Genomic DNA, 26,119 nt, shown 5'->3' on the forward strand with positions numbered 1-26,119 from the left:
TTAAGGAAATCATCTTTATGGTAATTAATTTAGTAAGTCTTTGTTGCACCATTTACAGTCTATATAGAATGAAGGCTGAGATTTCTAAAGGGGCTGGGAAGACTCCTGATTTAGGAGTCAAGCTCGGCAGGAGGAATCTTGAGTGGAATGGCAAATGGGAGAAAATGGGCCAGATTTTAAAGGAATTTTCTGACCCCATAATCTGGGAATTCCCAACTGAAAAGATTCAGGATCCAATCGAGGTTGCAAGCTACTTAAAAGGGAAGTGCCAGGATGGTTCTAAAGAGAAAAGGATTATTACAGTGAGCTGGGCCCTAGCACATGCATATCGCACCCTGCTAGGCACTATAGAGCAGGAGACAGAGGAGAGGGAACAGGGAGATAAATTGTCTCCTATCCCAGTTACGCAGGTTGTTGCCAACACCCTAGGCCAAAACCCAGCAACTAAACTGGAGAATAAGCCCCAACCAATGGCTGTGGCTACCAGTACAAGAAGTGGGAAACGCACCAAGAAGACCGATCGGCCGGTGGAGGATGATGATGATGATGATGCTGGAGAGGGACCCTCGACACCTCCTGATGTAAAATTAGGAGTCAAGACAACTGGTGGGAGAGCAGAGACCAATAATGAGTCTTTTTCCCTGAAGGATCTTCGTGGATTAAGAAAAGATTACACCCGGAGACCTGATGAATCTATTATCAGCTGGCTGGTTCGTCTCTGGGATGCGGCAGGTGAGGCCACAGTTTTGGATGGCTCTGAGGCGAGACATTTGGGGTCTCTGTCTCATGATCCTGTTATCGACCAGGGCGTGATGAGAGGGGCTAACCCTCAAAGTCTCTGGGAACGGGTCCTGGATAGTGTGGCACAAAGATATCTGTGTGCAGATGACTTATATGTTCAGCAGACCCGATGGAAAACCATAGAGCAGGGGGTCCAACGCCTCAGGGAAATGGCAGTAACAGAAATTATTTTTTCGGATGATGTAACAACTAGAAATCCAGACCTGGTACCATGCACACCGGTGATGTGGAGAAAGCTCGTGCGGCTTGGGCCACCTGAATATGCGTCTGCCCTAGCAATAATGAAGAGAGATGAGGTGTATGAGACAGTACTCGATATGGCAAAGAAGCTTCGTGCATATGCGGATGCAGTACATGGCCCGACTCATGCTAGGATTGCAGCTGTGGAAACACGCTTGCAAAACTTAGAAGATAAAATAGAGAAAAATCATCAGAGACTCAGGGAGGAGATTAAGGAGGACCTCCTCCAAATTTCAGCTGTACAGATTAGAAACCCTGATATCCAACGCAGACGTTACCCCAGTTGGGAGAGAGGGTACACTCCCCGAGCTGAGTTGTGGTTCTTCTTGCGAGATTCTGGAGAGAACATGAGAAGATGGGATGGGAAGCCTACTGCTGTTCTGGCACAACGAGTGCGGGATTTGAAGGAAGAAAAAATTTCCAAAAAGAAAGCCGCTCCTGTTTCTCGCAGCCAAAGTGCCGAATGTGATACTGATAATGACATGTCTGACCCTCTTGAGGGAACTTCTAAGATGTATGCCTCAGAAAAGAAGGAGCAACAGGCTTAGAGGGGCCCTGCCTCTAGCCAGGGGGAGGCAAGGGAGAACCGTGTTTTTTGGACCGTGTGGATTCGATGGCCTGGCACTTCGAAACCACGGAAATATAAAGCTTTAGTGGACACAGGTGCACAGTGTACGATACTTCCATCAAGACACGTAGGAGCAGAATCTGTTTCAATTGCTGGTGTGACAGGTGGATCGCAGGACTTCACCCTGGTGGAAGCGGAAGTAAGTTTAACTGGAAAGGATTGGAAGAAACATTTTATTGCGACTGGTCCAGAGGCCCCATGTATTTTGGGCATAGATTACCTTCGGAGTGGATATTTTAAGGACCCAAAGGGACTAAGATGGGCATTTGGAATTGCAACTGTGATGGCAGAGCGCATCCGGCAATTGAACACCTTGCCTGGACTATCTGAGAATCCAATTACAGTAGGACTTCTGCAGGGAGAAGAACAACAAGTACCAATTGCCACTTCAATAGTGCACCGTCGGCAGTACAGAACAACGAGAGATGCCGTGATTCCTATTCATAAGATGATCCGAGAGCTGGAAAGCCAAGGGGTGGTCAGTAAAACCCACTCACCCTTTAACAGCCCCATTTGGCCTGTGCGTAAATCTGATGGGGAATGGAGACTGACTGTGGACTATCGTGCATTGAATGAAGTGACTCCACCGCTGAGCGCTGCCGTGCCAGACATGCTGGAACTCCAGTACGAGCTAGAGTCCAAGGCAGCAAGGTGGTATGCCACCATTGACATTGCAAATGCATTTTTCTCCATTCCTTTGGCAGCAGAATGCAGGCCTCAATTTGCTTTCACCTGGAGGGGCGTGCAGTACACCTGGAACCGACTACCCCAGGGGTGGAAGCACAGTCCTACCATCTGTCATGGACTGATCCAGGCTGCACTGGAAAAGGGTGAAGCTCCGGAACATCTACAATATATTGATGATATCATCGTATGGGGAAACACAGCAGCGGAAGTGTTTGAGAAAGGAGAAAAAATTATTCAAATTCTCCTGGAAGCCGGCTTCGCCATCAAGAAGAGTAAAGTTAAAGGACCTGCTCGAGAGATTCAGTTCCTGGGAGTGAAATGGCAAGATGGACGGCGTCAGATTCCTACTGATGTTATTAACAAGATTACAGCTATGTCCCCACCTAGTAATAAAAAGGAGACACAAGCTTTTCTAGGTGCCATCGGTTTTTGGAGAATGCACATTCCTGAGTACAGCCAGATTGTGAGCCCTCTTTACCTTATTACACGCAAGAAGAATGATTTCCACTGGGGCCCTGAACAGCAGCAAGCCTTTGCTCAGATTAAACAGGAGATTGCCCATGCAGTAGCCCTTGGCCCAGTCAGGAGGGGACCAGATGTGAAGAACGTACTTTACTCAGCAGCTGGGAGCCATGGTCTGTCCTGGAGCCTTTGGCAGAAGGTGCCTGGTGAGACCCGAGGCCGACCCCTGGGATTCTGGAGCAGAAGCTACAGAGGGTCCGAAGCCAACTACACTCCCACAGAGAAGGAAATCTTGGCTGCCTATGAAGGAGTTCAAGCTGCCTCAGAGGTGACTGGCACAGAAGCACAACTTCTCCTGGCACCCCGACTGCCAGTGCTGGGGTGGATGTTCAAAGGAAAGGTTCCCTCTGCTCACCATGCCACTGACGCCACATGGAGCAAGTGGATTGCCCTCATCACGCAGCGCGCCCGTATTGGTAACCCAAATCGCCCTGGGATTTTAGAGATAATTACAAACTGGCCAGAAGGTGAAGATTTTGGTCTCTCTGATGAAGAGGAGCAGGAGCAAGTGACCCGGGCTGAAGAAGCTCCACCGTACAACCAGCTGCCAGCAGATGAAACACGCTACGCCCTTTTCACCGACGGTTCCTGCCGCATTGTGGGGATGAACCGGAAGTGGAAAGCTGCCGTATGGAGCCCCACACGACAGGTTGCACAAGCTACCGAAGGAGAAGGTGGATCGAGTCAACTTGCGGAACTCAAAGCTGTTCAGCTGGCCTTGGACATTGCTGAGAGAGAGAAATGGCCAAAGCTCTACCTTTACACTGATTCGTGGATGGTAGCCAATGCTCTGTGGGGTTGGCTGGAAAGGTGGAAAAAGGCTGACTGGCAACGCAGAGGAAAACCAATCTGGGCTGCTGATGAGTGGAAAGACATTGCCACTCGGGTGGAGAAGCTCCCCGTGAAAGTCCGTCATGTGGATGCCCATATTCCCAAGAGTCGGGCTAATGAAGAACACAGGCACAACAAGCAGGTAGATCAGGCTGCACAGATAGAGGTCTCAAAGATAGACTTAGATTGGGAACATAAGGGAGAGTTGTTCTTGGCTCGATGGGCCCATGATGCCTCAGGCCATCAGGGTAGGGATGCCACCTATAAGTGGGCACGAGACCGAGGGGTGGATCTTACCATGGACAGCATTACCCAAGTCATTCATGACTGTGACACTTGCGCTGCCATCAAGCAGGCCAAGCGGGTAAAGCCCCTCTGGTATGGTGGACGGTGGTCCAAATACAAGTATGGAGAGGCCTGGCAGATTGATTACATCACACTGCCTCAGACCCGCCAGGGAAAACGTTATGTGCTGACCATGGTGGAAGCCACCACTGGGTGGTTGGAGACTTACCCTGTGTCCCATGCTACTGCCCGCAACACCATCCTGGGCCTGGAAAAGCAGGTCCTTTGGAGGCATGGTACCCCTGAGAGAATTGAGTCAGACAATGGGACGCATTTTAAAAATAAGCTTGTTGACACCTGGGCTAGGGAACATGGTATTGAGTGGGTGTACCATATCCCTTACCATGCACCAGCTGCAGGTAAAGTGGAGAGGTACAATGGATTGTTGAAGACCACATTAAAGGCATTGGGTGGGGGATCTTTAAAAAACTGGGAGCAGCACCTGGCAAAAGCCACTTGGTTAGTCAACACTCGAGGTTCCACCAACCGAGCAGGTCCCGCCCAGTCTGAAGGCCTTAATGTGATAGATGGAGATAAAGTCCCAGTGGCCCATGTTAGAGGGTTGCTAGGAAAGACAGTATGGATTCATCCTGCCTCGAGTACAGGCAAACCCATTCGTGGGATTGCCTTTGCTCAAGGACCAGGATGTACTTGGTGGATAATGCAGAAGGATGGAACAACCTGCTGTGTACCTCAGGGAGATCTGACTATAGGATGAAGTATAGACAAATGTTATTGTTGAGTGTTGCCACCATTGTATACTAGATTCTATGAATAGAAAGAAATGTGTAAGTATTGAAGGTTTAAGCAAGTCAGGAAATTTCCATATCGTGTTTAGTGAGTGTGTATCCCAATCGTGTGTTAATGATCACGATGTGGGATAAGGGGTGGAATGTTATGGGCTGATGTTTGGACTGGCTCCTCTCCTTGCTTCCCCCGTGCAGCTGCCGGTCCCTCCCTCGGATGGTTTTATCTAGGCTGGTGTTTTCCGGCTCTCGCTCTCTTGCTGCGCTTCGGTTGTGGGCTGTGTCTTGCTCTCTGCCGTCTGCTCAGCTGTGACCCCCTCCCCTGGCTTCTTTGGCCGTTTTTTCCCTTTTCCCCCAGCTGTTTTGTCTGTGCCCCCGTGTTGGCTTGTCTTGGGTTTGCTTTTGCTTGTCTTGGGCTCGCTTTAGCTTGTCTTGGGCTTGCTTTGGGCCTGCTCCCGGCTGCCCCTCCCCCTCTCTCCCTTCTCCCTGCTCCAGGGATTTGCACCGACTCCGGAGGACAAGGATCTGGACTTCGGGGGCCGCTGCTGGAGGTCGGCTTGGGAGGCTCTGCCACTCTCCCCGGCGAGGACCGGCTGGGTTCGTCTCATCTGGGTTTGGGTTGGGGGAGTGTTTCTTTTGTATTTTTGTTAATAAAAAGTTTTTTCCATTTTCACCACAAGAACAATTCTTTCTGAGCTCATTGAAGGAAGGAATTGTAAAAAAGAAAAGGGGGGGGGGGCCCCTTTGGAGCTCTTTTTTCCCCAAATTTGTCCTAAACTTGGACAGTGCTAAGTCCCTTGTTTTCTTTTGATCCATCACTCACAGCATCCCAAAGACTCACTCCCAGCCTTTCTCACTCGAGGGTATCCAAAACACTTCTAGGAGTAACAAAAAATCCTCTTTCCTGACCCCATCTTATTAGTCTTTTTAAAACCTCTGGGTCGTATTTAATTGCTCTCTTAGAGAGGATATGCTAGAGGATATTCAACATTGCTTGCTCTTCTTTTGACAGTGCCTTTCCCATCCTCCCAGCCCCAGTCCCATCCTCCCAGCCCCAGATGCTCACCTTTAACCGTAGTTCTCTGCTACGTAGCGCACGCTTTCTTTTTGGAGCCTCTCTCAGTAATCTCTCTCTCTCCCGTGCTCTGCAGGCTTTCCTGGAGCCGCTCTCAGGAGTTTTCTCTCTCCTGTATTCCTTCGATTTCCTTGGAGCCGCTCTCTGGCTCCTGCCACTACCGCAGTTCGGCCACAAGAGCCTGCAACCAGGTCTCCCACTTTTTCGATCCGCGAAACCCCATCATAGACTAAGTCCAAAGAGTCCGATGGTCCACTTCATACGCACGATGTGTATGATGTATCACGTTGTCAGGTCACCAGCATGCGGGAATGAAGGACTTCTGGACAGCAAATCAATATGATTATGCAGAAGCCAATTTACTGTTGACTTTTAACCCTACTTATAAATTCGAAAACTACTGTTCACGCTATCAAGCATTTTTTGATTGGTGCCTCTATCTTGCCGGTAAAATGATTGGTTGCAGTCTAGAGCATCACCTCCCACATTTATCTTGGGTCTTCTAATCTTGGTATTCTGTTTTTCAGCTTCTTTTCTCCAAATTTAGCACAATTTATGTTTCAGTAGCCTTGAAGAGTTTCAGCAAGTTTGATAGACTGCAGAAAAACACCTAAAAATGGCTCATCCAGTGCACCTGCTATAAACATTGGTCTAAACTAAAAAATGTAGAAAAACAACTAAATATGTAGAAAAACAGCTAAATATAGTTTGGCTGGTGCACTTGATACAGATTATGGACTAGACTGTTCACATACATTGCTACACCCAGCACTGAGCATCCACAAACAGGTTAGGGTAGAAACTCCAAGGTTTCCTCCTCCTGTAGAATTTATCTGCATCACAAACTTGTTTTATTTCCAGAGCTGAAATGGAGCTTGCTCTTTGGTGGTCTTTTTAACAGAGAATGGCAGGTAGTAGGAGTCAGTGTAAGTGCTGACAGAGGTCTTGTGTTTACGGCCAAAGAGGAACATGGTGCAGCAGTCCACTAGAATGGGGGTACTCAGAGTCCTGGAGGGTCCCGGGGTGCCCCACTGGATCAGTACCTTGGGTTGCAATGCAGAATGTAACCAAAAGTATGTATTCTACCACCATCTGCTGAAAACAGGTGGGGCAGTGTTCTTTATCTTTCCCACAACCCATCCTTCCTCCAGGGAGGTATCTTCTGTTAATGGGCCACTAAGTCCCCCTGCTTGACTGATAAAATTACATCATCTCACTGTGAGATGCTCCACCCAGGGGGAAGAGCCAAGCATTTCCTATCCAGATAAAATCTGAGATTTGGAACATCAGGGCAGCCTTTTTCCACTGGATTCCAAAGGAAAAGCACACGCTTCTGATGCCTTGGGTTTTAGCTTTTATATTTTTCAGATACTCTGCTGCTTAGTGTGTAACTCTGAAACTTCATGTTTGGTGTTAGTAAGGTCTCTTCACAGAGCAGTTAGACAAAACAATCCCTCCCCAGCTAGAGAATCAAGGACAATTGGTACCCAAAAAGCATAAAGAATAACAAGGGAAAGGGGGCAAGCCAGGGGGCTGAGACTTCATAGTCTGGGGCTGTGGGTGGATAACTGACCCCAATATGTAGAAGAACCAAAACTTATAAAAGTGTAAAGACTTGTGACCAGGATCCATCTGGGACTGGACTTGGGTGCAGCCCAGGCCAGGCTCTTGCACTGCCCAAAGTGTATCCTTTCAGAAAATACCTATTTTATTCCTTTTGCTCTGTCTAGTCTCTGTTCCAGGTCAGCCTTTCCAGGCAACACTTCTACATCATCTCTGGACCTTCAGAGGAAAACTGCACCCACCTACAGGACCACTGCTTCAACAGAACCACATGTCACTCCAGGAATGTGGGAGTCCAGGGTATCTCACTGGCTCCTCTGGGGATGCAAAAACCCCCCTGGCAGACCCCTCTGAGACCCCCGAGTCATGTCCAAGAGCCGCAGGGGCTGGATTTAGCTCCTTAGGAGGGTTTGCCAACACTGAGGTAAGAGGCAATGAATATGAAAGTGAGTAGAGTATAAATTAGAATATTAGATTGTAGAACAAGTAGGTTTTTGAATTGTTTATATTAAGGGCCATGTGTTCAAAATGAAGGATCCTGGGTGTGGTGGGCTTCTTCCTCCTTCTTCATGCCCTCCATGTTGAAGTTGCATCCTGGGAGCCACAGATTGGATGGGGAAAGAACTGGACATTGTAAAGAGGTTTCATGGCATTGGAAAGAATTTGTAAATATAGAACACATAATTTTAGGTATATAAGGTCTGGCACAGCTCGCGGGAGAGATCTTCTGTAATGGTCGCTCTGCAGAGCAGACCTGTGTCGGGCTGACTGAAACAGTTTTAAAGATAAGATAAATAAACAGCCCTGAAACAACACAAGGTCGTCTCAAACTGCTTTCTTGCCGGTGCCTCCGAGAGAACCAGACTCCTGACCACCTGCATGTCCTCTCTGGGGAGGTCTCAGGCCTAAAGAGACCCTCAGGGACCGGACACAGGAAGACTGCAGCCACCATTTAATCAGACTGCTACCAACACCCTGACTGACGGGGTGTCAGGTTGTATTCTGACTCCGACAGTGTTTTGGTTTTTTGTATTACTGTATTTTTATGTTAATTTTCCTAGTAAAGCCCTCTTATTCCTATCTCCATATCTTTGTCTGAGAGCTCCCTAAATTCAAAATTATAATAATTTGGAGTGAAGGCATTTACATTGTCCATTTCAAGAGAGACTCCTCCCTTCTTTAGCAGACACCTGTCTTTCAAACCAAGACAATTAGCAGTACTGCGTGCAACTAGAGGCTCCCAGCTCACTCAGGAAAGGGAATGGGGTCCTAATACTGATGTTCTGCCAGCCCAGGGTGGTGCTTATGCCACTGGTGATGTCAGTGTGAGACCAGGGAGATTTGGTGGCCATCAGTCATGTGGATGCATTCCCAATAGCACCCCTTGGTTCAGGGTGCAACAATTGCTGACTGAATCACTCCATGGGTACAGCTGCCACCTCCTGGCTTTGAACTGGCTCTGGGCTTTCTCCCCTCCTGCAGGCAATTAGCTTAACAATGATAAGAAACAGTTTCAATTTTATTTTGGGAAGTGCAGAACCGGCAATTGTTGTTTTTCCAGCCCCTCTCTCCCATATTTCCTTGGAAATCCTGCAGCAACCCAGCTGCATGCAGACAGCACATCACTGCACCCGTGCAGCCAGTGCTCAGGGCACAGCACCAAGCACTGCTGACCCAGCCTGCTGGGGTAGCCAGGGAAATTACTGCCTGTTCTATCTATCCTTTTAAATTAAGAAGCTGGATTTGGGTGACCCTGTGTGGTTTGCTCGCTCTCCTGTCCTGAGTGCTGTGATGGGCCCTGCAGTTGGAGTGGGCAATCCTAATCTATCTCATCGCAAATGCAGCCGGGTTATGCCAGGGAGGGATTTGCATTAACCAGGTTTGCTTTTCTCTGAGATGGGGAGCCAAGCAGAAACCCTTTTCTATCTTGGCTTGTTGCATAGTACCAACTCAGAGCACTGCTCTGCTCGAGGCTTCAGCCTTCTGAGGGGTCTCAGAAGCTCAACCCCTCTACTGTTACACTTTTGGGGATGATGGGCTTGGCTGGGTGGATGCCAACCCATGCCCCTGAAGGGCTGCTGAGCCCTGCTCTGTTGAGGGGAATGGTGGGTATGGGCATCCAGGCAAATGTGATTAATAAGCCACTGAAATGAAGAAAACAAGATACTTTTGATTTTCACACCTCACTCATCTCTGTTGAGCCAGGCTCAGGCTCTTCATCAGTCCTGTCCCCTCCTGTGAGCCAATGGGAGGCTGAGTGGGAAAGGTGGTCAAAGGGATGTCAGTGCTGCCTCCCCCTCCTCACTCCCATGTCCTCAGAGCCAGCTGGGGCACAGATCAGGGAGCATCACGCTGCAGAGGGATAGGGTTTGAATGTCTTGGTTGGTGGGGATTCACCCTGCACTAGGTCAGCTTCCAGCATGAGACAATTGCATGAGGTTCTATAAGGTGAAGCGTGGGGTCCTGCACTTGGGTCACAGCAACCACATGCAACAATACAGGCATGGGGAAGTGCAGAGGGAGGTAAGATGGAATTGAGCTACAGGCTGTGGGACATGCCTGCAGATCGCCATGGCAGCACAGCGAAGCTTGTCTCCACCTGACCTTGGGGGGAAGAAATGCGATATGGCAGATGCCCTTCAAGGAGGAGCCTTGCCGGACAAGTAAATGGCATATGATCACCCCCATATAAGGACATTAGGAAAATATGTTGCTGACGTGGCAATGTGTGATAGATCATTTAGTGAAGAAATACCAGTGTCTTGAAGTGTATAAAAACAGTTTGTTTTCGCAATAAATGTCTCTATCTCCACTGATCTGAGTCCATGCAATCAGTCATCACAGGGAAGAGTGGCTTGAGAGCTGTTTGGCAGAAAGGGACTTGGGGGTGCTGGTTGACAGCTGACTCAATATGAGCCAGCAGTGTGACCAGATAGCCAAGAAGGCCAATGGCATCTTGGCCTATATTAAGAATAATGGAACCAGCAGTACTAGGGAAGTGATCATCCCTCTGTACTCAGCACTGTTGAGTCCACACCTTGAGTACTGCCTTCAGTGCCTTTAAAAAAAAAAAGACATTGAGGAGCTCAAGCATGTCCAGGGAAAGGCAACACTTGTGAAGGGCCTAGAAAACATGTCTTATGAGTAATGGCTGAGGGACTTGGGGTTGTTTAGTCTCAAGAAGAGGAGGCTCTGGAAGGACCTCATCGCTCTCTGCAACTACCTGAAAGGAGGCTATAGTGAGGTGGGGGCTGGTCTCTTTTGCTGTCTCTACAATGAGGACAAGAGGAAATGGCCTTAAGCTGAGACAGAAGAGATTCTGATTAGATATTAGAAATTTTTTTCACTGTTGGGGTGGTTGGGCATTGGAATAGGCTGCCCAGACAGGTGGTGGAGTCATCTGGAGGTGTTTAAGAAGCATCTGGATCTGGCGTTGGGTCATGTGGTTTAGGGGCTACAGTGATAGTGTTGGGTTGACAGTTGGACTGAATGATCTTAAAGGTCTCTTCCAACCTTGATGATTCTATGACTCTATGAGCCAATGGTTCCCAGTGGCTATCCCCTCTTCCTAGCAGTCCCTAGTGTTTCCAGCTGCTGATGTTGGACTCTAAAATCAGTGATCAGCTCTCATGCTAATAGCTTTAAGGAGCAGAAATGGCTGCAAGGCTGGAGAAAAGGTTATTTCACCCACTGATGTTGTATAGATGCCCCAGCAGGTTTAACTGTGCCATACAGCACAGCTCCACACCAGCTGCTTCTACTGGACCCAAGCAACTAGTTTTTGCCATGTCATGAAGGCTAGTACCCCCTGATTCCAGTATCCATGATTGCTGGGGTCTCAGACGAGATGGTATGGTTCATACCCTCTCACCACAGTTCGCTCCAATGACAGTCTGGCAGGCTGTTTTTCATATGCATGCTTTTTATTATTAATTCTGTTACACTATACACAACCAGTAGCAATGATAAATACTGCAATGGAAATGTTAAAAATAATTATACATATTTCAACTTTTTGAAACCCCCCACTGTTTATAATAACTTAATGCATAAAACAGATGGTAGAAAAAAGAAAACCCAAAACAAGCCACAACACAATTGATCTGTTTAAGGCAATACTCTACATGAATGGGAACAGAAATACAACAGTGTGCTACATGTTCTGAACAGGAAAAAAGAAACATCCTCCCTGCCCTATACAAGATGCAGATTGATGTTTCAAGAGTGAAAAATCTCCCAAACCTAGATAATAAAACCAATGGCCAAGTTAAGTGCAGCATTAATACACTCTGCATGTCAAATGATTAACAAGTTCCTTACATGAACTAAGGTCAAGCTACAACAAATTTATCTTTCTAATTAAAAGGTTATTCGGGTCAAACCCTATATTTAACTGTACTTTGCATTTGGATGTTTCAATTATGTTTCACTATCTGCAAGGATAGCTGGAAATTAGTCTCCTGCTCTGAGATTTACACAAAGGTTGTGAGGTCTCCTCTCGTCCTGAAAGATATTTCCATTAAATACATCCAAAAAGGATCTTGCTTTTTGTGACCCCCAAATGCCTTCCACCATTGCCTCCTCTGAGGCACTGAACACCACATGGGGAAAGGAGACTTGGGAAGTATTTGGGTTGATTTTTATCCAAGCTAAGAGCATGAAATGCAAGTGCAGATTTGATCTGAACTCTGAAGAGTGCTATTTCCCTGTCTGCCAGAAATGTCTATCTGGAGCCTGCTGAAAGCACTTTGCCAGCATGGGAGAAACCCAGCCTGTATCCAGGTTCTGGATAGAAACGTGGTGTTTTGCCATTAAGGTTGGTGTGAAGCTCCATACCTATCTGGACAGTCAATTAACCTGTCATTAATGCAGCCCAGAACTTGGCCACTGGAAGGTGGACAATAATCATAATACCAAAAAATCCTACTCTCAAAAAGGAAAAGAAAAGCTACTTCCTTCTGGTTTCTCCCAATGGATCCCAATCAGCTGCCACCTATGCAAGATTGGCAGCACCAGATGTCACCAGCATCGACAGAGTACATTCACAGTAAGGTTCATGTCTGTAAGGTGCTGCCAGGGGGCAAATAAGCTACTTGGGACATGATTGAGGCCTCCTGTACTGCCCTACCTAGAGTATGTGGGGAAGAAGCTATGGTACACAAGGAAAGAAACCCAAGCAGAATTACTAAAAATTTAGACTTGTGATGACTAACAACTGTCTGGGCTGCCTTGGGATTGGGTAGGCAAGGGAAGTGCAGAACTGGGCTGAGAGTCACTTTTGGTGCAACTGCTTCTGATGCTCATCACCAGTGCATGAGGGAGGGGGAAGATGATAGCGGCTTTGAGAAAAGAGGAATGGAAAGAGGACATGTGCAATATAACAAAGCTTGTGATTTTAGAACTAGCCAATGGACATAGATATCGAAGTTTACCTGTGACAACTAGATATCCTTCTATTGTTGCTGCTGCTTCCCCCCCACCCCCCCCACCCCCCACCCCCATGGTCTGATTCTTCTTCAATTTGGAAAGCTGGGGCTGTTTGACATGATGGGCAGAACTGATTCTCCCATCCCAGTTCCCACAAAACATGGTGACTCAACTACAGGATGTACAATTGTTGGGGGTTGAGTGTTTTTTCTATTACTGTGTCAATTTAAAGAATTTTTTCCATTATCATGCCAATAGAGCTGCCCGGGTTACACCCAGGATCTTTGATGACTCTAGACAAAAGGGGTAGGTGGAAGCGGTTTCCCGAGGGGCCTCTCTGGCTTCCGGGGAGCTCGGAGGAGGACACCCCCCCCCTCTTCCCCCCCCCTGTCTCCAGCCCACGCGGCCGAACACAGGAGAGCCAGACGGTCTGCGATCACCTGCCCTGCATCTGCCCCATTCCAGCCTCCTCCCTCTGCGGACACAGCTAAACACCTGGACACAAACGGTGAGCGAGGAGCCGCCCGCTCCAGCCCGTTCCCACCCGAGACCGGCGTGGCCGCTGCCGCTCCCGCCTGCCCCTCGGCAGCTCCGGGCGTTGTTCCGCCTGCAGCACCGGGATCGAGCGCAAAGAGAGTGTGCCTGCAGCTAAAGAAGGGACTGAAACCGAGCTATCTGTTCTGTTTTGTTGGTAATTCTGACAACTGCTGTTGTTTCTGCTGCTACGGTTAGATATAATAGTAAAAGAGCTGTTATTCTTACCCCCTTATCTCTGCCTCAGAGTCCTTGATTCAAACAATTATAATACTTGGGGGGAGTGGAACTAAAGTCTCTATTCCAAAGGAAAACTTCTGCCTTTATCGGCAGACACCTGTCCTTCAAACCAGGACAACAATGAGGTCTGGAAGTCACATCTTCCAGATGATACAATGTATCCAGAAGATACATTACTTGATCCCACTGAGAGACAAATGGTCAATAAAGCCATCATAACCTCAGTGGAGGGGAACATAGCCAGCAGATTACTTCAAGGTACAGTTACTCAGATATTCCCCCTTGAAAATCCTGTGTGGGATCCAAATATACCAGAACAAATGGCAAGACTGAAACTATATCAAAGCCTTGTGGTATATGGGTTAAAGCATGGGGTACCTAAAGCTAGAAATTGGTCAAAGCTTTATGAAATAAGACAAAATTATGATGAATCACCCACTGATTTTTTAAACCGATTAAGAGAAACTGCTGTTAAGTATACTGATTTAGACCCTGAATCAGCTGATGGTAAAGCACATCTGGTTCTGTTGTTTATGGGTCAGGCTTCAAATGATATAAGAAGGAAGCTATAAAAGATAGAGGGAGCTCGAGATATGGAAAAACTGCTAGAGGTTGCCTGGAAGGTGTTTTGGGATAGGGGTCCAACTGAAAGGGTTAAACCCCAACCTAGTAAAAAGGCAACTCAGGAAAAGTCATCTAACAAAGCTTCCCCTACAGAGAGGGACCAGTGTGCATACTGTAAAAAGTGAGGACACTGGAAAAAGGACTGTCCAGTGTTGAAAGAAAAATCCTCAGTTTCCCAGCTCCAGGTAGTACAAACTTCAAGTGGCTCAGGCTCTGAGTGACGGCGACCGAGGGCTCCTCCCCCAGCAGAGCCCTTGGTTACGACTAAGCTGGGAAAATATGACATCGAGTTTTTGGTAGATACAGGAGCAGCATATTCTGTGTTAAATAACTTAGAAGGGAAACCGAGTCACGACACTGTACATGTTGTTCGGGCAACTGGGGTAACTGAAATATGGCTTTTTTTCCAACCTTTAAAATTCAAGTTGGGGAAGCATTGGGTAACCCATCAATTCCTTTACATGCCCAACTCCCCAAAACCATTGATGGGGAGGGACTTGCTTGAAGAATTGTAAGCAGTGATTAAATTTAGAAAAGGAAGGGGTGTACAAATTATAATCCCTGAATCTAAATTTGTCCAAGTTGCTGCATTTTTTATACAGAAAAAATGCAGTGAAATCCCCGCTGAAGTGGAAAATGTGGTAAATCCAATAGTGTGGGCCAGTGATATCCCAGGAAGATCCAAGCAGGCAGAACCAGTGAGTATTGCACTCAAACCAGGAGTCACACCGGTAAGGCAGAAACAATACCCCTTAAAATTAGAAAGTCGTAAGGGATTGGTACCTATAATTGAAAAATTCCTACAACATGGTTCGTTAGTGCAATGTGAGTCCAAATTCAATACCCCCATTTTAGCTGTTTAAAAGGCAGATGGTAAGAGTTACCGATTAGTACAAGACTTGAGAGGAATTAACAAAATTACAGAGGATATACACCCAGTAGTAGCCAATTCCTACACCCTTTTGACCACAGTAACAGATGAGTTAGGGTGGTTTACTGTTATAGATCTGAAAGATGCCTTTTTCTGCATTCTTATACACAAAAATAGTCAAGACCTTTTTGCTTTTGAATGGGAAAATCCCAAGACAGGAAGAAAATGTCAACTTACCTGGAGAGTTTTACCCCAAGGTTTTAAAAACAGCCCAACTATATTTGGGAACCAGCTAGTGAAGGAATTGGAGGACTGGAAAAAACAGGAGCCAAAGGGAGTTATTGTTCAATATGCGGATGACATCTTGATTGCAGCCAAGACCAGAGATGACTGCATACGATTCAATGTAAGTTTATTAAACTTTTTGGGACTTAATGGGTACAGAGTCTCTAAAGACAAAATACAGATTGCTAAAGAAACAGTCATCTCTTTGGGACTTGAAATCTTCCGGGGACACAGAAAACTCAGCAAGGAAAGAAAAGAAGCTATCTGTCAACTCCTGGAGCCTCATTAAGTGAGAGAGATGCAAGCTTTTCTAGGAATGGTAGGTTAGTGTCGTTTATGGATAGCAAATTATGGACTCCTAGTAAAACCCCTATATGAGGCGTTGAAAGCAGCCAAGAGAGGAATTATTCCATGGACTGAACACACTAGAGCAGCTTTTAAACAGCTGAAACGCTCACTGATGTCAGCTCCACCACTGGGACTGCCAGGTCTAACTAAACCATTTGAACTTTTTACATATGAGAGACAGAATATTGCTTTGGGGGTGCTAGCACAGCATCTCGGAAACCAGCAGAGAGCTGTGGCCTACTTTTCTAAACAGCTGGATAATGTTGCACAAGGTTGGCCAGGGTGCCTAAAGGCCGTGGCAGCCACTGTCATTTTGATCCAGGAAGCCCAAAAACTCACCCGTGGGTGGCACATTGTAGTGTATGTACCCCATGCCGTAGCAGCTGTCCTTGAACAAAAAGGGGAACATTGGTTGTCTGGCAGCCGGATGCTGAGATACCAATCACTGTTGTTAGAGCAAGACGATGTTACCTTAAAAACAACTTCTGTTGTTAACCCTGCTATGTTTCTGTCCTCCATTTTAATTGACAATGAGCCAGAGCATGACTGCTTGCAGATAATTGAAGAGGTCTATTCCAGCCTACCAGATCTGAAAGATGTGCCCATGGAGAATCCAGATTGGGAGCTTTTTACTGACGGAAGCAGCATCATGAAAAATGGTAAAAGGATGACAGGCTATGCAGTGACCACACAGGACAAGGTGATCGAGGCAAAGGCCCTGCCAGCAGACGTGTCATCACAGAAAGCTGAACTGATTGCACTAACAAGAGCTCTAGACCTGAGAGAGGGGAAAAAGGTAAATATATGGACTGATTCCAAATATGCATTCAGTGTTGTCCATGCCCATGGAGCTATCTGGAAAGAAAGAGGACTTTTGAATGCTCAAGGTAATCAAATCAAGCATGCTGAGCAAATACTTGCCGTCTTAGAAAGCATTAAAAGACTCGCAGAAGTAGCTATCATGCACTGTAGAGGTCACCAAAAGGGGAAAACTGCTCCAGAATTGGGAAATTGTTTTGCTGATAAAAGAGCAAGAAGGATTGCAGAAAAAGATATTCTTGCAGTAATTCCGCAAAAAGAGATTGATTTGTCGGGGTACACCCCTAAGTATGATCAGGCAGACCACAAACTAATAAAATTTCTTAAAGCTGAAATTACAGAAGGTGGGTGGGCTGTTACCCCGACGAACCAGGTGGTAGTCCCACCCCTGATCCTTCAGGAATTAGTCCAGAGAGAACACGAAACCACACATTACGGGGTTCAAAACCTTTTGAAATATCTAAGAAAGGTAGTAATAGGAAAGGGAATGATTGATATTATACAATCAGTAGTAAGTAAATTTGAAATTTGCTGTAAAAACAACCCTGACACAAGAAAGAAAGTGGTATTAGGCGTAACAAAAGCAGGAGATCTTCCTGGGGATTACTGGCAAATAGATTTTGCAGAGTTACCACGGAAAGAGGGATACCGGTACATACTGGTATTAGCTGACACCTTCAGTGGATGGCCAGAAGCTTGCCCCTGTCGCACCAATACAGCCAAGGAGGTGGTGAAAGTTTTGCTCAACCATATAATTTCGAGATTCGGGGTTCCCTTGGGAATATCATCAGATAGGGGACCACACTTTGTTCCTACAGTGGTTAAAGATGTTTGCCAGATTTTGGGAATTGCTTGGGATCTGCACACACCTTATAGACCCCAAGCAAGTGTTAAAGTTGAATGTATGAATGAGACTCTCAAAAGACAAATTAGTAAAATTTGTCAGGAGACGTCCATGACATGGGTTCAGGCCCTACCTATAGCTTTACTGAGAATTTGCATCCAACCAAGGCAGAGGGGTAACATCAGTCCCTACAAAATACTGTATGGTAGACCATATCAAAGTCCACATATTCCAGGTGAAATTCATTTGAAGGGGAAATGTGATTTGCAGCGTTATTTAATGGCTTTAGGTTCTGCTTTACAGAAGCTTCAGAGTCACATTGTGCTATCCAGACCCCTAGGACTGGACACACCCACACATCCATTCCAGCCTGGAGACTGGGTCTATGTGAAATGGTGGGACAGTGATCCTCTGCAAGCCAAGTGGAAAGGACCATTTAAAGTCCTGCTGACAACCTTTACCATGGTCAAAGTTGCTGACAGAGGACCCTGGATTCACTACTCCAGAATTAAAAAGCCTCAGCTCCTGAACAATTGTAACAACAAAGACTACAAAGACTGACATTAATGATAACATATTTTAAGTGATTCTTCCTTTGTGTTTAATTACTATTCTTCTTTACATAATAGTTGATTGTGTAAGATATTATTTTGTTAGATGTTTATTAAGTTCATTTATTAGTATGTATTTGTTATTAGATACTTATCTAATGTTAAATACTTATATTGTTATTGTTAGACACTGATAAGTCATTAAATTTTTGTTGTTAGTGAAATTTATAATTGAGACTTGACAAGGTATAGAGGCCTTGTCAAGCCTCTAAAGGGGGGAATGATGCCTTAAGATCTGAGAGTTTTCTGTTCTTCGTGGGTGTGCTCTGTGGTGCTTTGAGTGGTAAAGACGCAGCAGTCTGATGCCAGCTATGGACTTCAAGGACAGTTGTCTTCAGGCTCCAGGCCTTGAGTATAAACAATATGAGAAGAGGACAATTCGGCCAGGAGAAAAGGGAAATGACATTCTACAAATTGAAACTTTTGATTGGATGGCCAGAGTTTATAAGAGTGTAAAATCATGTGACCTCTCACTCTTTTACTTCCACCTGAGAGCCACTCGGACAGGGCAGGGGCCACGCACTGGCACTGTGGCTGCCGGGGCGTGGCCTTGGAGGCCTTTTCAATAAATACCCTTTTATTTCTCCCTAACCCGTGTGTTCTCTGTTCCAGCACAAAAAGGCAACAGTATTAGTTATGCAAATGTATCAGGTTTAGCGAATCAATTAAGAACTGACCTTCTCCCACAGGTAAAACACTCTGACACCTCAGAATCACCCCTGATCTTGTAGATGGATTGGTTTCAGTGGGCAGCAGCAACTTCAGCTCCATCTGACCCTTCCCATTCTGGAATAAACACATTACAAAACATCTCCAGTGCCTAAACAAACCAAGACGGTTTCTCTGGACCCCTCTGCATTTGCTCTCCAGACCAGTCAGTTCTGCCAGGCAGTGCCTGGCATTTTGATCAACTTGTCTTTTGTTTTACCATAGTTTAAAATAACTTATTAACTAATCATAAATGTTTTAGTTTCTTCTGGCTCCATGAACACAAAGATGTGCACATCCTACCATAGGAGGAAGCAATGGCTGTTAAGTTTTACAGTTATAGTGGAAAGCACTGATCACAGCCTGCTGGCCTCACTACTGAATGTGGCAGGCGGTAGAAGAGGTGGCTTGGCAACACATACAGGTAGGGTTGATGGATTTAGGGGGAATTAGGTCGAGGTCCTCATCATCTGGGATCTCATCTAACCGGTACCCATCCTTTAGGAGCTGGATGTTCAAGTCTTGGTTGATCTGCTACAGACAAAGAGACAAACAGTCAAAGACAAACAGACAAACACTTGAGATTTCTTCCTTCTGATGGGCAGAGGCAAAAAGAAGTCCTTTATTCTGGAATATATTTCCCTATCATTAGCAGCTGTCCCATCAATGAAAGAGTCACAGTTTTTGACTACAGATGAGGGCTACTGTTGGGGTTTTAGGAGTTCTCCTTTCGTTTGTTTGGGATTTTTTGCCCTCTTAAGAAATTTTCCCTCATACATGTTGCTAGGAGACAATAATGACTGGCTATTTAAGACACACAAAAGAAGGTGTCATAGCTCAGGGGAGGGGTGCAGTTGGCTGCTCTCTACGTGAGGTTTCTCATGTCAGAGATACCACGAGATTTGGACTGCGAAAACGAGGTTGGGTGCAGCCCCTTACTGTTTTCTGCTCTCAGCATCTCTCTTGGAGGAGCGAGAGGCTGCAGTCGATGTGGGGAGAATTAGTCACCACTGGGGTTCAGCTGCCTTTCTTCTACCTTAAGGGGAGCTCTGTTCGTAAGAGCAGCCGTTGCACTGGGGCTTTTTACCATCTGCTCGAGTGCCTCGGGGGAAAAACCCCGTGAGAGGAATGTTACATTTGTCTTTACAAACAAACTGTAGATCTGTTGGTAGGTAAAGTTAGCACCTATAGATAAAAGAAACAATGAGAGGGATTACACTGATTGATGAATGGAAAAAGAGATTTGCCTTTACAAACAAACTGTAGGTTTGCTGGTAAATAAAATTGGGTAACAGAAGATGAAAGAAGCAACGGGGAGGGGGAAAACTGAATTCTACAAGAATTAAAAATTAAAAGGGAGGGTTATACATTAGAGGGGAATGTCAGGTGTCAGGCGTTCCGGGAGTCTGTGCCTCTCGAGTACCTCAGCCAATGGGGAAAGAGAGAGGGAAAAGCGGCCGGGAAAATAGGATAAAAAGGGAGGCTGCGTCCTCCAAAAATTTGAGAGATCCCAGGGGAATGCCCCATGGCCTCTCCCTTTATTCGAATAAAGCAAAAAGGACTCCTCTGTCTCCTTTTTGGACATAAACCTCTGGTGTTTGTGGGTTAATTTCCCTTACAACTTGGGGGCTCGTCCGGGATATTTCCACCGTCCGGGGCGGCAGGCAGCGGTGGAGCTGAAGGCGCGCCTCACCCAGTTTCGGTGATCAGCTCCCCGGGTGCCGGCTGGCACTGGGCGATCGATTGGGTTCCCGAGACTGTCCAGGAGACAGACGAGTGGCGGACCAGGGGGGTCCGTGAAGAGTCCGCAGGGAAGGACCACTGAAAATCTCACCGGTGAGTAAAGTGGGATCCTCGGGGAAGCAAACCTGGGAGGGCGCCCATGGAGGGCAGCACAGGTGAAACGGGGAACCCATGGAAGGTAGCACAGGTACACCTGGGAGGGCGCCCATGGAGGGCAGCACAGGTGAAACGGGGAACCCATGGAGGGTTGGAAGGGTGAAGCCAGGAAAAATATTGTTATTTTGTGTGGCCAGAGTATAAGTTGTCAAAGGGGCTTATAAGGCCATGTTATATAGATGCCCTGGGGGGGCAATACGGGAAATCGAGAAGGGATCTCGATAGTCCATGCCCTGAGGGGCAAAAAGGGGAGTTGAGAGAGGGTCTCGACAGCGGCGGATGGATGGAGAGTGTTTGTGTGTTGGAAGAGAATTGAGGAGGAGTGTGTGATAGGTATGGGTGTGGCAATGAGCAGCAGGTCCGAGCACGGAGCTGTGGGACCAGGAACACGGGCTGGGGGCTGTGGGGCTTCCGGGGCTCAGCGCGGGGCTGTGCCTGACCCCGCCATCCCCGGGCAGGGCCAGCAGTGTCCACTGGCCCCCGTGAGGCTCGGGGTGCCCCGGCCCCGTAAGGTTTGGGGTGCCCAGCCGCCTGCGATGCTGCGGGCCGTGCTAGCTGGGAGCGTCGGTGGGGGAGGAGCTGTGTTTGCACTGTGACAGGACACAAACTGACTCTGGTATACCGTGTGTGATAAAGAAAGGGAGAACGAGAATAAAGGAATATATGGGAAATGCAGATTGTACGTGAAGAGATTAGGATTCTGTTTTAAGGATTTTGTGAGTTTTGCTGGAAAATACAAGTAATACAGGGAAAGGCATGGGAATTTGCTAAATGTGTGGGAGGGGTTTAAAAAGCATGAGTTTCTGATTGCTCCTCATTGTGACTGTAATTTACTGGGAAGAGATTTGATGACTAGAATGGGAAAGCAAATTAGTTTTGTGAAAAGTAACAAGAGTAAAAAAAAAAAAAAAAAAAAAAAAAAAAAAAAGATGTAACACAGAGTCTGTGTTACTGTCTGTAATATCTTTATGTTAAATGTCTGGTAAGATTTATGCTGAAATGCAGCTGCAGAGATATACGAAGTTTGTTTAGGCAAGCTTTGCAGAAAATATTAAGAGTTTACTCCACCCTCAGGAGTTAAGCTGTTGCAATATGTAGATGATTTGCTGTTATAGGGGGAGCAGAAAGAGGTGGTTGAGGAGAGAGTCAGATATTTGGGACACCTTCTGACTGAGGAGTTGCAGTGTGTTAGTCCAGAAGGAGTGCAGGGGATTTTTGCCCCAGACTGACAAGGAGTTGCGGAAATTTTTGGAGTTGGTGGGGGACGGCGGAGCTTGGATCGAGGATTTTTCTGTTGTGGCTAGACCTTTGTGTAACTTTTTAACCCAGAGCGGTCCTGGTGTTGTGATGTGGACACCAGAAGTGGAGCAGTGCTTTGGAAAATTGAGGGATGGATTAGTTGGTGCTCTGGTCTTGGCTCTTCTGGACGCAGAAAAGGAATTTCAACTACATGTGGGTGTTGAGCTGGGTCATGCTAAAGGAATTTTCGTGTAAGAGAATAAGGAACACAGAAGCCTGTCGCCTGTTTTTCTGAGTTGTTAACCCAGTGGCCAGAGGCTGGCTCCATTGTCTGCAGAAACTGTGACCACAGCTCTGATAGGGGCTGACAAGGGGAGGGTATGTGATTGTAAAAAGTTTAGCACCAGATTAAAGCTTTGTTAACTGAGAGAGTCTCTATGTGGATGACGAGTGTTCGATTATTACAATATGAATCTTGTTTAATGGAACAGGAGGATTTAGAATTTAAAAATGGGGAAAATTTTAATCCAGCCTCCTGTTTGAATGGCCCCGAAGAAAGGGGGAGACAGGAGGAAAGCCATGATTGTATCCAGGTTATAGATCTCCAGACTAGAGCTAGGGAAGATTTGAGAGATAATCCCTGGCCTGAGGGAGAGAATGTGTTCCTCGATGGGTCGTCAAGAGTAATAAACGGGAAGCGTTTTACAGGATACTCTATCGTGAATGGCAAACAATTAAAGGAAGGGGGGAGGTTACCGCCCACCTGGTCAGCCCAGACAGCTGAGCTGTATGCGCTGATCAGAGCCTGTGAGTTATACCGGGATAAGACAGTGAACGTTTTTACCGATTCTAAATATGCTTATGAGGTGATACATGCATTTGGGAAACTGTGGGAAGAACGAGGTTTATTAAATTCTAGGGGAGAGACGTTCGCCCATGAAAACTTGGTCTCTCGCCTATTGGAGGTGATGAGTTTGCCAAAGGGGGTGGCAGTGGTCCACATTGGGGGGCATCAGGCAGGGTGCTCGGGGGGGGGCAATGGGAGGCCGATTGGCTGATGGGGAGGCTCGGAGAGCTGCGTTGTTGCCAGAGGTCTCTGGGATCCTCCCCTTGCTCCCAGTGGCTGCACCGCTGCCAGAGAGTCTGTCTTTCCCACCAGAGGAACTCGAGATAATTAGGGGGAGTGGGGCAGAAGAAATAGGAAACAATTGGTTTACAAGGGATGGGAGGCAGTGGATCCCAAAAGCTCTGGCCTTACAATTGTTAAAACAACTTCATGAAGGGAGTCACTGGGGCTCTCGAGGGTTGGCAGAAGCCTTCCTAAAAATGTATGCTGCTGTGGGTCTTTTTAGCTTGGCAAAACGAACTATTGAGGGTTGTTTGACTTGTGCTAAAACCAATAACAAGGTTACAAAGAAACTTGCCAGGGGAGGGAGGCCTTGGGCTGTACGTCCCTTCCAGAGATGTCAGGTGGATTTTACTGAAATGCCCCGAGTAGCAAGGTTTAAATATCTTCCGGTAATAGTATGTCAATTAACAGGCTGGCCAGAAGCATTCCCTACTGTTTCAGCAACTACAGGATTAGTTGTTAAAGTATTTCTGGAACAAATAATTCCAAAATATGGAATTGTGGAAGCAATAGACTCAGATAGGAGAACTCATATTACAGGAAAAATTCTTCAAGGAGTTATGGCTGCTTTAGGGATACAATGGAACCTGCACACCCCCTGGCACCCCCAAAGTTCGGGTCGGGTTGAAAGAATGAATGGAGAAATAAAGAAACACCTTCTGAAGCTGGTGATAGAAACCAAGATGCCGTGGGTATGGCTCCTGCCCCTGGCTTTGGAAGAATAAGGGCCAGATCCAGGGAAGATATTCAATTATCTCCCTTTGAGTTAATGTTTGGAATTCCTTATCCTTGCAACTCTCAGCCTAGTGGGGGGATAGAGATAAGTGATGTGTATTTGAAGCATTATGTGTCTCGGGTACTGTCTCTTGTGAAATCTCTTCGACAGGAGGCTCAGCTGGCACAGACCCTGCCTTTGGACTTTGCTGTTCACAACATCCAGCCAGGAGATTGGGTCCTAGTTAAGGAGTATAAAGAAGCACCACTGGTGGTGAAGTGGCGTGGACCTTTCCAGGTGTTGCTGACCACAGAAACAGCCGTCAAGACAGCTGAACACGGGTGGACCCATCACACTCGGGTCAAGGTCTCTAAGGCCCCAGAGATTTGGACATCTCAGCTGGAGGAGAAGGACGGGAAGCCGCAGGGGCGGACTGGAGCAGTAGCAAGTGCGTCGACATCGAGGGAAGCCTCGTGTGCCTACCCACAGACTGCCTGCTGAAATAAGTTTGTGTGGGCATCCCACCTCTCGGATCTCCAGTCACTGGGGGGCCAGCCCTTTGCTGTCACTGTTTTCCTTTATATTAAGCTGTTTCTGTGCCTTCACTCACCATAGGTGCAGAAGACAACGTGAAAGTAAAAATTAGGTTAGGGAATTACATAACCCAGTTAGAATGTTTCTCTTAATGATCTTACCTTTATACTGTCAGTTAGGATGGGGCCAGGAATGGGAAAATAAGTTTTTAACCTTAGAAGAAGAAGTAGCAAAAACCTTTAACCTTAGCAATTGCTGGGTCTGTGGGGGGGGCCAGGAGGATCTGAAAACTGGCCATGGGTGGCCAGCCCAGTCAAACCTAAATGGTGGGTTAGCACCCTGAGTGAAGTCCATAATGGAACAGGATTCTGGGATGAAGAAGGAAGTCCATGGCGGCTTCATTCTTCTGAAAGAGGCACTTATTGTCTAAATAGAACAGGAAGCATATACGTGGGGAAAAGTGTTTGTGACTGGACTTTATCTTTGGATTTAGATTGTTGGACCCCCAAATGCCTTCCTTATGATTGTTCCAGATATCAGGGCAGATGGAATCAAACTCATGTTAAGCTCTCAAATGGTAGCTGGGTAAAGTGTTCCTACCATTCTTACCAGAAAGATTTGGAAGGCTGTAAAGCAGTGGGGAGGGATAAGGTTTTTTTGACTCCTAACTTTAAAGCTGCCCCCGAGATAATTCCACAAGTAGGACACATGTTGTTCGTGACTATCAGTGGAAGTGGCAACACTGGAATGGAACTTGAACTCTTTTTAACAGGTTCTGGTCCCAATCTAATAAAACAGATCTGGGATGTAACTGCAGCTGGAAACCTCATGTGGGAGCATGGAAGTGCAAATACTGTGATTCTTATGGTGGGGCAACTATTCTTGCGGGACCACTAGGCCCAGGAAGCAAGCTGTATTTTGACCCCCCAGTAGATCATGAAAATTGGGAAGGTCCCTTTGCCAACGGGATGTGGGCTTTAAAGGGGCATTACTGGATTTGTGGCCAACATGCCTATCGCAGGTTACCCCCAAACTGGTCAGGAATATGTTATGTGGGGTATATCAGACCTCTGTTCTTTCTGCTACCACAAGTTCAGGGAAACCAGTTAGGAATCAAGGTATATGATGATCTAATCAGGGAAAAGAGGTCAATTGGTGTATTCTTGGCTGGGGGGAGCAGCCAAAAGTGGGGTAATGATGAGTGGCCAGCTGAACAAATCATACAACACTATGGCCCAGCCACTTGGAATCCTAGTGAATTAATATCAGGTGCCAGAGAACCCATTTATAATTTAAATCGGATAATTAGGTTACAAGCTGTCTTTGAAATAGTAAGTAACCAGACAGCTACAGCTCTTGACCTTCTTGCTGACCAATCTACTCAGATGAGAAATGCAATATTTCAACACCGGATGGTATTAGACTACTTATTAGCAAAAGAAAGGGGTGTGTGTGGCAAATTAAATGACTCAAACGGCTGTTTGCAAATAAATGACAATAGAAAAGTGGTGAAACAAATAGCAAAAGGAATAAGAAAGTTAGCTCATGTACCTGTCCAAACATAGAAAGGATGGGAATGGGACATGTTTTCATGGCTACCTGGTGGACTGTGGGTTAAACAACTGCTTTTTTTCCTCTTATGTGCTGTAGCAACTCTAGTCTTTTTACCATGCATGATCCCTTGCTTAATACAACTTATTCAACATGTGATCAAGGGGATGCAAGTTATAGCCATGCCTACTGACCCAGAGATGGCTACAAAAGGACAGAAATTGATGTCATTGCAAATAATTGCAAAACCAAAAAGGACACAAGAACAAGAAATTAAGACAATGATAGCTAAAGTTTGTAAAG

At 46.5% G+C, this 26,119-nt stretch overlaps 1 protein-coding gene and 1 long non-coding RNA gene across 3 annotated transcripts in view; both read right to left on the reverse strand.

The window, feature by feature from the left end:
- LOC306814068 overlaps positions 1-26,119 on the reverse strand; it is a 1,017,233-nt gene that overhangs the window by 642,664 nt on the left and 348,450 nt on the right. The window lies entirely within an intron of this gene.
- Positions 18,672-26,119, reverse strand: part of LOC306814064 (protein FAM219A-like) — a 230,536-nt gene continuing 223,088 nt past the window's right edge. The window contains exon 6 of one of the 2 annotated variants that reach the window (XM_079329775.1): positions 18,672-19,280. In XM_079329775.1, coding sequence (XP_079185901.1) covers positions 19,125-19,280 — 156 coding nt within the window. In that variant the 3' untranslated portion in view covers positions 18,672-19,124. Of the gene's footprint in view, positions 19,284-26,119 lie in introns of both variants that reach the window. The other variant, XM_079329774.1, reaches the window with a different exon arrangement.

Source organism: Erithacus rubecula (genome assembly GCF_903797595.1).
Source record: "Erithacus rubecula genome assembly, chromosome: W".
Classification (NCBI taxonomy): domain Eukaryota; kingdom Metazoa; phylum Chordata; class Aves; order Passeriformes; family Muscicapidae; genus Erithacus; species Erithacus rubecula.